Source organism: Dasypus novemcinctus, chromosome 29 (assembly GCF_030445035.2).
Source record: "Dasypus novemcinctus isolate mDasNov1 chromosome 29, mDasNov1.1.hap2, whole genome shotgun sequence".
Taxonomy (NCBI): Eukaryota; Metazoa; Chordata; class Mammalia; order Cingulata; family Dasypodidae; genus Dasypus; species Dasypus novemcinctus.
In genome coordinates this window covers 21876651-21892657 of record NC_080701.1, presented here as the reverse complement: position 1 = coordinate 21892657, position 16007 = coordinate 21876651, and the positions used below count along the sequence as shown (strand labels likewise).

The 16007-nt window shown below is 35.9% G+C and overlaps 1 protein-coding gene across 6 annotated transcripts in view; it reads right to left on the bottom strand.

The window, feature by feature from the left end:
• ADAM32 (ADAM metallopeptidase domain 32) overlaps positions 1-16007 on the bottom strand; it is a 269013-nt gene that overhangs the window by 220615 nt on the left and 32391 nt on the right. For all 6 annotated transcript variants that reach the window (XR_011647754.1, XR_009184075.2, XM_058290128.2 and 3 more), the window contains exons 4-5: positions 2363-2438; positions 1297-1373 (exon numbers count right to left, since the gene is read on the bottom strand). Coding sequence is in view for 4 of the 6 variants with exons in the window: in XM_058290128.2 (XP_058146111.1) it covers positions 1297-1373; positions 2363-2438 (153 nt within the window). In the remaining 2 variants the exon portion in view is untranslated. The remainder of the gene's footprint in view (positions 1-1296; positions 1374-2362; positions 2439-16007) is intronic.

Sequence of the window (16007 nt, the reverse complement as noted above, 5' to 3'; positions counted from 1 at the left end):
TCAAATAATTCTCTTGTTTACAAAGTGAGTGAATTAAATAAAGCATAGTAAAAATAATTCTTGATAAATTTATCTCTGATTTCCAATATATTTGAAAATAGTTATACTGCTGGTATAATAAAAAATATATATACTGATTAATTTGTCAAAATAAAATTTAATAGTAATTATATAAAAGCATTTATTAATTTATGTACATAGTCTGAATAAGACATTAAAACCAAAATTTTAAAGAGTAAATTGCTTGTATAGCTGTTCTTCACTAATATAGGGGACAATTTGAATCGCTATCCCCTGAAAGTCAAATTTCAGGTTTCCACATAAAAAACACTGAAGAACACTCATTCCTGAAAGCAAAGATGGAGAATTTTCTGACAGAATGAAAAACTCTCTAAGTACTTGTGGGATAAATGAAGGCAAAATGCCCTTTCCAAGAACTTGAGGCCCTGGAATATGGACAGGTTGAACTGGCCAGCAGCCTAGTCCTTAAAGATAAAGAGCCTGGTGAGAATGTTTTGAGAATCGCATGCACAAGCATATTCCTGTAGCATTTCTGTAGCTTTTCTGGGCACTGCCCCATCTCCCCTCCATTGTAATACCTTCACAAGCCTCTATCCCCCGAGAGGTGGCACAGAGCTCCTCTCGACCTGCTGCCATAAGGTTTGTAAGTAATAAAGGTGTGTCTACTCCTGCTGGGCTCCCGTGTGGTGTCTCTGGAATATCAAATTATTTGGGAAGCCTTCCTGGGCTTGACCAATTGTGTTACAGTGCTGTAGAGGGAATGCATCAACTCCTGGGAAGCTGAAGATAATGATGTAAATAGAAAAATATGAGTATTATATTAATAATCATTTGTTTATATACAATTTGCCTCCATGCTCTGAAGATGATTTCCTCCAGAAAGAAACATGCCTATTTATCTTTATATCTCCAAACACTAGGATAGTAGCTGGTCCATGGTGGATATCATAAATACTCTATTTGCTGGAAAAATAAGCTAACCTAAATTTAGCTGAGTCAAACACCTTCAATTGTCATGTTATGTAGTTAAGAAAAAAACAAGAAAGTGAGCAAGGGTTCTAGGGAGTCTAAAACTTCATGGAGGTAAGAAATGCCTAGTCAATGAGGAAAGGAGGGGGACAGAGGAGAAGAGAAACCATGTTCAGAGGATAATATCATTGAAATATTTTCCACATGGAAATCCTCTTCCAGGTCCACACTTAATATAAACACGACAAATTCAATGTAATCAAATACCATAACTATGGTATTCTGTAATCAATGACAGAAAATAACCTCAATCCAGAGCATGTGCTGAGTGTGGCAACAGAATTTGGATATCCTTCAATATATCCTTGGTAGTAGCAATGATACTAGAAAAGAAAAAAATTAAGCTGTTACTGAAAAATTGACAAAACTTTCTATGTTTTCCTACTTCAATATTAGATGAACCTTCTAAATATTTTAATAGGCTACACAGTTCATGTTAGTATATGTAAAATGACACTCAGAAAAAAATTCTTCCCATATTTGCCATTTTAACTTTTAACCACTGTAATTTAAGATTATTACTTGGGATTACATACTGCATTCTGCTTCTAAAGTGTTATTCTATATTTTAAGAATTTAAAGATAAGTTTATATTCCATTACATAAATTTAGATCCTCAGTTTACAAAATCTGGTTTGACCAAGTTTAATGTGTAAACTGACCTTTTCAGTTCTGATTTGGTTCCACCCTTCCAATACCTACTTACTTCATCAAGTCATCAGCACACTGTGTTAGCTCTTCTTGAAACCAGTTCTACTTTATGGGGATTTTGGTATAATTCCAAATTACTAGTCAGAACAATTCTTTCCAAGCAACCTGATAGCCTGAGTTGATTGCTTTCTATCCTGGGTCCCAAATTCAGAAAGAATCCAAACTAGATATGATGTTTACTTGGGAAAAGGGTGGTATCGGTGGATAGAAACAGAAGTAAAAGGGTAGATTCTGGATATATATTTTTAAAGAAAGGGTAATAAGATTTATTGATGGCTGGCATGGAGTAAATAAAGAAAGAATTTTGATCTGCACTTGGTATCCAAAAATATTTGTTTACCTTTTATTAAATTTATTCATTTTTCAATAAAATATAAATAATAAATAAATCCTAGTATCTATGCAGTGTGGAAGGTGCTGAATCAATCTACTTAGTCTTTGAGTTTACCAAGACTTCAGGATAACCTAATCATAGAGAAAATGAGGCAAATCATGAATACATTAACCATATCTCTAGTGAATCCTGAATACTTTGTTTTAGAAAAGTATTCAATGTAAAAATGGCTTTTAAAATCTGTAAAACATAGAACCTAAATCTTACCTGAATATCTGAAGAACGTGAATGCACAGACCCTTGATTATACAAATAAACCACAAAATTATCTGATAAAAAAAATCTGAAAATAAAAGAAAATGTGAAGTTATTCTTTTTGAAATATATAAAGCAGTTGTTAGCAAACTAATACCTGGAGCTCAAATTCAGCCCACCATCTATTCTTGTAAATAAAGCTTTACTGGAGTGTAGCCATGCCCATTTGTGTACATAATGTAATATGGCTGATTCCATAATACAATAGCAGAGTTGAGTAGTTTTAACAAAGGCAGTATGGCCCTCAAAGCCTAAAATGTTTATTACCTGAACCTTTACCAAAAAAGAAAAAGTTTGCCCACTCTTGACATTAAGTAGTATTTTCTTTTGACATACAGTGTTTTTCAAAAATTTATTTTTACTTACTCGAGTAAAATAATTTTCCTATCTTAACAGACTCCTTTCACAAAAATATGAACTGAATTAGATGTAGGATTATGAGAGTTTTCTGTTCCTTCTTTCTAAATTTTACTACCATGCATATATATTAGTTACAAACTAGTAAAGAAGTGTTGTGTAAAAGTGATATTTATCTTAACATATGTACTGAAACTGAAATTCCAAGTTCACACTTATGCTATTTTCATTTGGATTGCTCCTCAAACCCTCATAACTTGACTAGATCATTCACACTAGATTCTGCTGGGAATCTTCCACTAAACCTACTCTCAAAAAAGTTACTGATGACTCCTGGTTGTCAAATTCAAAAGGCAACTTAGGACAAGTAAAACTACTCTAAAGGACTTTACACTGTTGATCACATTCTTCTTTTAGCCATCTGCTCTTTTTTTTTTTTAAAGAATTTTTTTTTCCCGCCCCCCGTTGTCTGCTCTCTGAGTTCATTCGCTGTGTGTTCTTCTGTGTTTGCTTGCATTCTCGTCAGTGGCACCAGGAATCTGTGTCTCTTTTTTGTTGCATCATTATCTTGCTGTGTTAGCTCTCCGTGTGTGCTGCGCCACTCCTGGGCATAGCCATCTGCTCTTTATTTTCAAATATACCACTTCCTCTTCATTCCCCTCATAACTTTCTACTTAAAAAAAATTTTTTTTTGCCTTTACTAAAGCAGATGTAGGTTTAGATCTGCAGAAAGATCATGCAGAAAGTACAGAGTTCCATGTACCCTACCCCTCATAAATAGTTTTTCCTGTCATCTGTAGTTTACATTAGGATTCACTCTTTATGTGACACAATTCTAAGGGGTTTTCTAAATTTTTATTCTAGCAACATACATACAACAAAGTTTCCCATTACAACCACTTTCAAGTATACAATTCACTGATATAAATTACATTCACAATGTTGTGGTAATATCATCATGATTCATTATCAAAACTACTCCATCACCACAAACAAAAACTCGGTATCAAATAAGTATTAATTCCCCATTCCCCTCTCCTGCCCTGGCCTCTGGTAACCTGTATTCTAATTTCTGACTATTAATTTCCATATTCTAATTATTTCATAAAATTGATATCATATAATATATACTTATTTATATCTGGCTTATTTCATTCAGCATGATATCTTCAAGGTTCACCCATGTTCCAGCATGTATAAGAACATCTTTCTTTTTATGGCAAAATAATAATCCTTGTATGTATACACCACATTATCTTTTTCCATTCTTCCATTGATTGTGACACTTGTGTCACTCCCAACTTCTGGAAATTGTGAATAATGCCTCTATGAACATTTGTGTGCAAATAACTGTTCGAGTCCAAGCTTTCAATTCTTTTGGATATACATCTAGAAGAGGGATTGCTGGGTCAGTTGGTAATTCTATTCTTAACATTCTGAGTAACTACCAAACCATTTTCCACAGTGACTGCACCATTTTATGTTCCCACCACTAGTGAATGAATGTTCCTATTTCTCCACAACTTCCCTAACACTCTTAATTAATATTAGCCATTCCAGTGGGTAAAATGGTATCTCATTGTACTTTTCATTTGCATTTTTCTAATGGTTAATGATGTTGAGCATGTTTTCATGTGCATATTGGCCATTTGTGTATCTTCTTTAGGGTAATGTCTATTCAAGTCCTTTGCCCATTATTTAAATTAGGTTGCTGTCTTTGTGTTGTGGAGTTTTAAGAGTTCTTTGCATATTGAGGATATTGAGGCTATTAATCCCTTATCAGTTGTATGGTTTCAAATATTTTCTCCGATTCTGTAGGTTTTCTTGATAATGACCTTTAAGGCACAAATTTTTTTTTAAATTTTAATGAAGTCCCATTTATCTATTTTTCTTTAGTTGCTTGTGTTTTTGGTGTAATGTCTAAGAAACAATTCCCTAATTTTAAATATTTGATCTTTTCTTTTTTTTAACTTGTGCACTATCACCAGAAGCAGCTGACCTTATGCAATTGTGAAATCGTCTTCTGAAAACTCAGTTTTGGAACTAGTTGAGATTAGTCTGTGTATTTAGGGCAAGGTGTCACAGAATATAGCCTTTATATATCCATGGACAATATATGCTGAACTTTCCCCCAAAGGAAAAATTTATGGGGAAAGGAAAAAACAATATGAAAATATGATCAGAAAACAAGGGGAAGTGGGCACCTCTTCTTTTAAAACCTAATGATCTACTTGCAAATTTTTGCTTCTTATCCCAGCAACACTGGACCATGCAGAGACTACCTGCTGACCAATTTGGGCTCTGTTTGCTGTCCATTTCTTATTGGTCTTTGAATACGGTGTGAGATAGGTGTCTACCTTTACTCTTCTGTACATGGATATCCAGCTTTCCCCTTGCACCATTTGTTGAAGAGACAATTCTTTCTTCATTGAGTGGACTTGGCACATTGATCAAAACTCAATTGCCAGTGATGTTTGGACTCCACTAATGCCGTGGCACTTTACGGGAAAAAGTTGGGGTTCTGCTGGACCCTGAGACTGAAGACACAGTCTGGGTGACCCCTGGCCCCTTCCTAACCATCCCCTATTGCCTTTTCCCTCTTCCTCTGGCAGGATGAGGCCTGCAGACCTGGGTGAAGAACACCTCCTGGCAACTATGGCCAACTGCGGCTCTGCATACTGCCTGCAGAGAAGAAAATAAGAGGCTCCCTGAAAGTCTAAGAAACAAAGTAACTGCTAATCTCTTTCCATTGAAATAGGTCATGAAGTTAAAAAATCAAAATAAATTACTAGGGAAGCAGATGTGGCTCAAGAGTTTGGGCTCCTGCCTACCACATGGGAAGTTCCTTGTTCAGTTCCCAGTGCATTCTAAAGAAGACAGCAAGCTGTTGCAACAGGCAGGTGCAGTGAGCTGACCTAACAAGAGGATGCAATAAGAGACATGAGGAAAACATAATGAGAGACACAACAAAGCAGGGAGCAGAGGTGGCTCAAGTGATTAAGCACCTCCCTCCCACATCAGAGATCTTGGGTTCGGTTCCCGGTGCCTCCTAAGGAAATAAGGAAGATGAACAGACACAGCAAGTGCAAACAATGAGTGGGTGGAGAGAAATAAATAAATAAATCTTTTTTAAAAATTGCTAGCTGAAATGGAATCACAGTTTGATTCTACAACTGGTTTTCTAGGTAAAACTATGAAGAAACTGAAGATTTTATCCAAAGGCAACCAAACAAAGCTGATTGTGCTATATGATACTGTTCTTATTCTTCGGCTTTTTTTGTCATTTATTGGATTATTAAACTGAGGTGATGCAAGGAAGTCTGAGTTTGGGATTTATTCCAACTTAATGATGTGGAGTACCACTTGAATAAAAATCAGCATCAAACCAGTCTTGGGAGCAGATATGGCTCAAGTGGTTGAACGCCACCTCCCACATGGGAGATCCCAGGTTCATTTCCCTGGTGCCTCCTGAAACACAAAAATCAAACAAACAAAAAAAACAACAAACAAAACAAACGAAAAAAACAGCTCAGGGAAGCCAATGTGGCTCAGCGATTAAGCCCAATGTAGCCCAGTGATTAAGCACTGGCTTCCCAAATATGTGGTCCTGGGTTCAATCCCCAGCCTGGTACCTCAAAAAAGCAAACAAGCAAACCAAAAAAAAAACACTCTCACTTTTCAAATACTATGGCATTTTCCATTGAAGATTACTGAAGTTTCTTTACATGCAACACTAGCCTCCATTTAGGTTAACAACAGAATATTATATTGTTATTTGATGGTTAAACAAACAATAGAAAGAAATTCTTAGGACCAGACTGAATTAAAGCCATCTCAATTCCCCTGAAAACAGGGGCTAAAAACTTGTCATTAAGAAATAGTATCCAAAGAACACAGTATTATCTATTGTGATTTATGAAACCAAGAAATTTAGAGGGGCAGTAGCAAAATGCCTGGAGAGCCAGAAGCTGAGCTCTTGAAGGAGTGAACAAATTTGTGGTAGAGTGGTCAATGTATTATACTGAACTATCATCAGCTGTGAACTTGTACTACCCTTTCCTCCTATATTTTGGTTAAAATTGTGGGCTGATTTCTTTTTATCTACAGTCCTCATAATTTTTGATGATACAACTGCTCTTCCTATTCTGCCCAAGGACTTTATTCTTTTAAAGTTTGTCATTTTGGCATATTTCTAGTAAAGCCCAAATCAAACGTATACAAATATAGTTATTTGATATTAACTTTATTAATTTCATTAATTTGGCTTATAGAAATTTTATGATTTTAGCTACTTAGGTCATTTCGTTGTCATTTGTGACCAAATAATGTGAAGCTAAGTAATTGCTAAGCTCTGAATGGAAATAAAGAGTTCCAGAAAATTAACTGCCTCTGCTCTATGTGCTCAAAGTAAACACTGAAAATATTCAATCACTGAACATGGAGTTAAGAGTATTATTGTTTTATTGTGGAGTATATACATGATGAAATATTATGCAGCGGTAAGAAGAAACGAAGTCATGAAACATATGACAACAGGGATGAACCTGGAGGACACATGTTGAGCGAAGCAAGCCAGACACAAAAGGACAAATATTGTATGACTGCCCTTTTATGAACTAAATATATTATGTTAAATAGAAATATATTATGTAAAATATAAATATGGGTAGAATTGTATATATGACAGTTTTTCTTTGAAGCTGAACAAATATAAGTTAATATTAAATACTATAAAATGTTAGTATCAGACAAAAAAAATTATACTAAGTGAAGGAGACCAGACACAGAGTATTACATATTGTATGATTCCATTTATATAAAATATGAATATAAATCAATTTGTAAAGATGAAATCAGATTAGTGGTTATGTAAGCCTGAGGAAGGAATGCTAAGGGATGTGGAGCCTTTCTCTTTGGAGTAATGAAATTGTTCTACACACTTTGTACACTTTGGATGAATTGCTTGCTTTATTAATATGTATCAATAAAATTGATGTTTTTTAAAAAGAGTATTATTGTTTTTATTCTGCATTTTGGTTACAGAAAGCAAAACACAAAGGTAGATTGTTGAATAGAAAGATATATTAAAATGTTGTTATATACTCTGTGTGTTGCTCCATTTGGGAATTTACCCTCTTATAGACTCCAAAATTAAATTGTTTAATGAAATTTTTTTTTTTTAAATCAACTGCCAGGAAGCAGACATGGCTCAAGCGGTTAGGCACGTACCTGCTTCCCACATTGGAAGTCCCAGGTCCAGTCCCTGGTCCCAGTACCTCAAAAAAAAAAAAAAAATCCACTGCCTATAGAGGTGAGGGTTTATTTTTTACCTCTCCATTTGATTCCACTGGTCTCCTTGCCTGTCCTTGTGCCAGTACCACATTGTTCTGATTATTGTACTTTGGTAATATGTTTTAAAACTGGAAAGTGTGAGGCCTCCATCTTTATTCCTCTTTTTCCAAGTTAGTATGGCTATTCAGAGCCCCTTATCTATTTGAATTTTTGAAAATGCAGATGTGTTTATTTTGGAGGCTACACCAGCACCTGTTTTGTTTGCTTTTTCCAGCAGTTCCCCAAGACAAGGAAGTCCCTAGAGTAAAGTCATTCTCCACTGTCAGAACTGGAGGGATGAGAGGTGTGAGAGGGAGAATAGGACCTGCATGGTGTCAGCCACTCCAGTACTCGAGTGGCATTTAAACGTAAGGAGAGGGGCACTGGCTGAGGGGCAAAGTGTCACTGAGGAATGGGATGGACAGTAAGCAATGAGCTGGACTAGGGAATGAGCACTCAAGTGCGGGTAAAGGACCAGGATATGGTCTCTTTGAATTTGATGCATAACTTACCCATTTTTGCAAAGAAAGGTGTTATAACTTTGACTGGGATTGCAATGAATCTTTAAATCACTTAGGATAGAACTGATGTCTTAAAAGTTAGTGTTTCATTCCATGAACAATGAATGACTTACATTTACTTAGATCTTATTTCTTCTAGAAAGGTTTCATAATTTTCCATGTACAAGTCCTTTACATCCCTATTCCTAGATATTTTACTGTTTTAGTTGCTATTGTAAATGGGATATTTTTATTGATTCATTTTCAGATTAATTACTAGAGTATAGAAACACCACACATTTTTACATGTTGATATTGTATGTCCCACTTTCCTAAACTTGTTTACTAGCTCTAGTGGCTTTATTGTGGATTTTTTTGGGGGGGATATATATACAGGATCACATGACTTGCAAATAGAGAAAGTTCCAATTCTTCCTTTCCAATTTGGATGCCTTTCATTTCTTATTTGCCTAATTGTTCTAGTTGGAAATTCCATTATGATGTTGAATAACTGGGGTAACAGTGAGCATCCTTGTCTCATTCCCAAACTTAGGGGAAACTACACCATTGAGTATGGTGTTAGCTGTGGGTTTTTCATATATGCCCAGTATCATGTTGAGGAAGTTACCTTCTATTAGATTTCTGGATGTTTTAATCAAGAAGGGGTTTTTTTTTGTTGTTTTTTTTTGGTGGTTTTTTTTTTGTAAAATTACTTTTCTGCCTCGAAATGAGCATGTGATTTTTCCTTATTGTATTAACATGGTATATAACATTGATTTTCTTATATCAAACCACCTTGCATTCCTGAGATAAATTACATTTGTTCATGGTGTAAAACTATTTTGGTATGCTGCAGATTCAGTTTCCTAGTATTCTGTTGAGGATTTCTGCAACTATATTCATGAGAGATATTGGTCTATAATTTTTTTTCTTGTGATATCTTTATCTGATTTTGGTATTAGGATAATGTTAGCCTCATAAAATGAGTTAGAAAATGTTCCCTCCTCTTCAAATTTTCCGAAGATTTTGAGCAGAACTTGTGTTAATTCTTCTTTGAGTATTTGGTAAAATTCACCAATGAAGCTATCTGGTACTAAGTTTTGCTTTATTGGGAGGATGACCATTAGTGATTCAATCTCTTTAATGGCTAATGATATGTTGAGATTTTCTACTCCTTCTTAAGTCAGTGCAGTTAGTTTTTGTGTTTCTAGGAATTTGTCCATTTTACCTTGGTTTTCTCACTTGTGAGCACACAATTGTTCATAGCCTCCTCCTCCTCATTTTTATTCCTGTGGGGCATTAGTAATGGCCACCCACTTTCATTTCTAATTTTAGTTATTTGCATCCACTCTCTTTTTTTCTTTGTCAGTCTAGATAAATGTTTGTCAGTTTTATTGACCTTTTCAAAGAACCAACTTTGGTTTCATTCAATCTGTCTTTTGTTGTTGTTTACAGATCAATTTCTCTAATGAATATAGATGCAAAAATCCTCTGCAAAATACTTGCAAATCTAATCACATTAAAAGAATTACAAACCATGATTAAGTGGGTTTATCACATGTATGCAAGAGTAATTCAATACAAGAAAATCAATTAACCACATTAACAAATCAAAGTGGAAAAACCAATATTCATAGTGGCATCTTCCACAATTGCTGAAAGACGGAAACCCAGGTGTCCATCAACTGATGAATGGATAAACAAAATGTGCTATATACATACAATGGAATATCATTCAGCTGTAAGAAGGAATGAAGTCCTGATGCATGTGAGAACATGGATGAACCTTGAAAACACTGAGTGAAACAAGCCAGACACAAAAGGACACACACTATATGATCTCAATAATATGAATTAATTATAATGAGCAAACATCTGGAATTAAAATATAGAATACAGATTACCAGGAGATAGAATGAGGGTAGAAAATGGGGAGCTAATACTTAATTTTTACAGAATTTTTTATTAGGTTGATTCAAACTGTTTGGAAATGGATAGAGGTGATGGTAGCATATCATAGTGAGTGTAATTAACAGTGCTGAATTGTATGTAGGTGATTGTGGTTGAAAGGGGAAGTTTAGGGTCATGTACGTTTTTAGAAGGAAAGCTAGAGGATAAAACATTGGACTGTATAATACAGAGAACCTGGTTGTGATCTGTATTGTTATTTCTTTTGAATTAAATTTTCTATTTCATTTATCTCTGCTTTGATCTTTATTTCCTTATATCTACTCACTTTGGGTTTAGTTTACTCTTCTTTTTCTAAATCGAGGTCACCTATTGAGATCTTTCCTCTTTTCTAATATAAGTATTTAGAACTATAAATTTCTGTTTCTGGTATTGGTTCCTTTGAGGGCTAAAGAGACCCACGGGAGTTATGGTCATGGCAGATGGGGTTAACTACCAGATCAGATGGCCCCTCTTTGGAACTGGTGTTTATGTGTGATGAATCTGGACTCAGATGGGATCTCTCTTCATAAGACTTTCATGCTAATGTGCTGGAGTTGCAGTTAGTGTTGGGGTTTAAGATATATTTAGGGGATTTGAATCTCTGGACTGACAATGTGATAGCCAGGCCCTGAGCCTCAACAGACTCCAGCACCTACAATCTGATTTATTGGACTCACCACACTCAGCTAAGATGGAGTTGAAGAAGGACAACCACCACACCATGGAGCCTAGAGTGCCTACAACTGAAAGCAGGAGGATTGCATCCAGTATCCATGTGGAATCTGAGCCTCCTCTTGACATAGAGATGCCACGGACATAACCAATCCAATGTCCACAGAGAAAAGTTGGCATTGGAGTGGAATGGGAAAAGTGGACATGGTGGCTGATATGGGTATGGGGAATGGCAGGAAGAGATGAGATGTGGAGGCGCCTTTGGGACTTAGAGTTGCCCTGGATGGTGCTGCAGGGGCAATCATCGGACATTGTAAATCCTGCCAGGACCCACTGGATGGAATGTGGGAGAGTATGGGCCATGATGTGGACCATTGACCATGAGGTGCAAAGGTGCCCAAAGATGTACTTACCAAATGCAATGGATGTGTCATGATGATGGGAATGAGTGTTGCTGGGGGGGGAGAGATGGGGTGGGGGTGGTGGGGTTGAATGGGACCTCATATATATATTTTTTTAATGTAATATTATTACAAAGTCAATAAAAAATAAATAAATAAATAAATAATAAATAAAAAATAAAATATATGTGAAAATTTGAAAAAAAAAATTTCTGTTTCTGGATGGCCTTGTTGCATCCCATAAGTTGTTTTATTGTTTATTTGTTTTTTGTTTTGTTTTCAGAAGGTACCAGAGATTGAACTCAGGCCCTCATGCATGGGAAGCAGGCACTCAACCACTTGAGCTACATCTGCTCCCCATATCCCATAAGTTTTGTTTTTATTTTAATATTTATTTATTATTTATTCCCCCTCCCCCTTTTGGCTTGTTCCATTCTTTCTGTCTCTTCTCTGGGTCCATTCGCTGCACATTTTTTTTCTGTATCTGCTTGTCTCCCTTTGCTGAGTCACCTTGCTGTGCAAGCCCTTCACAGTGCATGCGCCGTCAGCTCTCTGTGACGTACACAGGCCAGCTTGCCTTCACAAGGAGGCCCTGGGATGCGAACCCAGGGCCTCCTATATGGTAGACAGGAGCCCAACTAGTTGAGCCACAGCTGCTTCCCAATATCCCATAAGTTTTGATGTGTTGTTTTCACTTTTGTTCACCTCAAAATATTTCCTAATTTCTCTTGTGATTTCTTCTTTGATCAAATGGTTTTTTCAGAGTGTATTTTTAATTTCCACATATTTGTGAATTTTCTATTTTCCCTCTGTTCTGGCTTCATCTGTTGCGGTCAGAGAAGATACATAGTATGATTTCATTATTTTTAAATGTATTGAGGCTTGTTTTATGGCTTACCATATGGTCTAGCTTAGAGAAACATTCATATGCATTAGAAAAGAATGTGTCTTCTAGTGTAGCTGAATGAAGTATTCTATATACGTGTTAGGTCTACATGGTTTAATAGCATTGTACATGTCTTCTATTTCTATTTCTTATGTTCTGTCTAGATGTCTATCCATTATTGTAAGTGATATACTAAAGTCTCCTACTATTAACGTAGAACCATATATCTCTCTCTTTTAATCTGTCAAATTTGCTTCATATATTTTGGGGCCCTATTGTTAGGTGCATATATATTTATAGTTGTTATACGTCTTCTTGCTGAATTGACCCAATTATTAGTATATAATGTACCTCTTTGTCCTTTCAACAGTTTTTTTTTGTTTTGTTTTTTATTTTTACTTAAAGACTATTTTATCTGATTTTGTATAACTACCCTAACTCTTTATTGGCTATTATTTGCATGAAATGCCTTTTTCCCCCCATCATTTCCCTTTCAACCTACCTGTGCCTTTTATTTTAAGGTGAGTCACTTGTAAACAGCTTATAGTTGTGCCATGCTTTTGTATCTATTCTGCCAATCTCTGCCATTTGACTGAAGAATTCAAGGCATTTACACTTAAAGTAACTATTGATAATGCAGGGCTTTCTTTAGCCATTTAAGAATTAATTCTTAAATCTTTTTGACCCCTTAATTCCTCCATTACTGCCTTCTTTCATATATTGATATTTTTAATTGAACCACTGAATCCCCTCTCACTTCCTTCTGTGTATATTTATCAGATATTTTCTTTTTGGTTACCATGGGTAAATGAACACTCTATATCTATAGCTATCATTTCACTTGAGACCAACTTAACTCAAATAGCATACACAGACTGTTCCTATACCCCTGTGCCACGCCCCCATCTTTTTTGTCATAAGCATTGTTTGTGGGATAGATATAGTGATGGCAAACTCCAAACAGCTTTTGTTTGGTGGGTATGTCTTAATCTCTTCCTCAATTCTGAAAGTCAGTCTCACTTAGTATAAAATATTTCATCCCACTCTTTCTTGCCTCCAAGATTTCTGATGAGAAATCACCACTTAATCTTACTGGAATTTCCTTGCATAAGACACATTGCTTCTCTTTTGCAATTTTCAGGATTCTCTGTTTGGCTTGGCATTCAACACTGATTACAAAGTGTCTGGGTGTGGTTCCTTGAGTATTTCATGTTTTGGATTTTTTGGATTTCTTGAATGTGTATATTCATGTCCTTCATTAAATTTGGGTAATTTTCAGCCATTATTCCTTTGAATATTCATTCTGCCCCTTTTCTCTTTCTTTTTCTTCTGGGAGTCCCTTAATGCATATATTAGTGTGGTAATGGTCTACAGGTCTCTTAAAGTTCTGTTCACTTTTCTTCATTCTTTCATCTTTGTGCTTCCCAGTTTGAATCATTTCAATTGTGTTGTCTTTGAGTTCACTAATTATTTCTTCTGCCAGTTCCAATCTGCTGTTGAAGACCTTTAAGATGTTCTATTTCACTTATTGCAGTGTTCAACTAAAATATTTCTGTTAGATTCCATTGTATAATTTCTACATCTTTAATTATTTTGTTCACCTATCATTTTCCTGATACCTTGTAGTTCTTTCTCCATTTTTCATTAGTTATTTTAGCATATTTATTATTTTCTTAAAGCCTTTGTCCAGTATGTCCAAAGTCTGATATTCTTTGTTGATGGGTTTATGAAGTTTTTCTTGTTCCTATGGATAGGTCATCATTTTCTGTTTCTATTTCTTTCAACTTTAATTGCACACTGTACAATTTAAGCTTTTAATCTTTAATTCTGGTATTTAGTACCCGAGATGTCTGTTCTTTACATTTTTATCCAGCTAGTGATATGATAGAGATTTCCTTGAGTGACAGGAGCTATCAAAAAGAAAAAAAAAAAAAAGGGAAAGAACTCCTTGTACAGTCTTCCAAATTGGCTGTGAATTGGCTGGTGCTCTGCTTCAGAGGTTAGCCCTCCTACCATGACCCTGAGATGAGCCTCATGCAAAAATTCAGTGTCCTTGCCAGTCTTTTTTTAAATGTGCAAGTGTCCTGTTTACAGGGATCTGAATGTCTGTTCTTCTCCCTATGAAATAGATACCCCTCCCAAGGAAGCTATATTGTATGTCATAATTCTGTAATCCTTTGCCACTGACCATTTTGATCTATTTCTTACCCTGCTTTAGCAGTTTGTGAGTGCTTTTGGGTGCAGGGCCAGTTCTGGGAAGACAAGTCAAAGATGAATGTTCTTTTTCAGTCCTCCGAGCTGCCATAAAGATTGGCATCAACACACGGGTATGCCAGTATGATCACAAGGGTAACTCCTGTACTGGAATGTGATTAGGGACCCAGAGTGAGCATGCAAGCTGGCTCCATACCAATCAAGGGAGGAAGGGTGAGCAAGGGCACACCAAGTTTTTCCTCTTTTAGGTTGCCTTTTTCTTCATTCATTGCTCACCCAATTACTGCAACTGCTTAACTGTTTTCAGGAGCTCTGCTAGTTTTTGCTAGTTGGTCAAAGATTCTGTAGTTGACTGGAACCCTAGAATGTCTCACATTGCCATCTTGATTGATGAGAAGTCCTCCAACTACTTTTCTAAGAACCTTCCATTAATCCTTCCAGGGCATTCCATTTAGGTTGTTTTTCTTTCTGATCTTTAACATTCACAACTACCATTACGGAATTATCATGTTTATTTCTGTGTCTTCATTAACTATGTGCATAAGAAGATGATTTTGAAACTCTACCCTCTCTCCCATGTTCTAAACTCAGCCTAGTTTATATCAACTAGACATTTCCCCTGGTGTGTCCCACAAGTGCTTCACATTCAAATTCTCCAAAAATGATCCCGTATTTCCCCTCAGATCTGTTCCTTTCTCCTTCACTGCCCCAATAGATTCCTGCTACCACCATATCTGCTATCAAATATTATTTCTGCCACATTTCAAAAAAGAAAAAAAAAAAACTCCACCTCTACATAGCCACAGTTCTTCTTCTTGTTATTTCTCACCAAAATTTTTTGTAAGAGCTTCTCAATTGGCATTAAGCTTCCATAATAATTATCCGGGTAATTGCCCCAAACAATATTATATCTCTATCCATCTCCCCAAGCTCCAGTCCTTATACTGCCTGCCAGTTTATAGTCTTGTTTATAGTCTTGATATGATGTTCAAATACAATGTGATTTCTTTCTCATACTGTTTTAATTTCTTAGGCTACTCTGGCAAATACCATGAAATGGATTGGATTTACACGATGGAAATTTATTTGGTTAGAATCCAGGACAATGTCCTAATCAAGGCATCATCAAGGCGATGCTTTCTACCCAAAGATTGGTTACCAGTGATACCTGGCTCCTCTGCCACATGGCAGGCACATGGCGGCATCTGCCCGTCTCTCCCTTCTCTTCTGCTTTTTGCTTCTGTGGCTTTCTGTTTCTCTGTATGCATTTCATTCTCTTATATAGG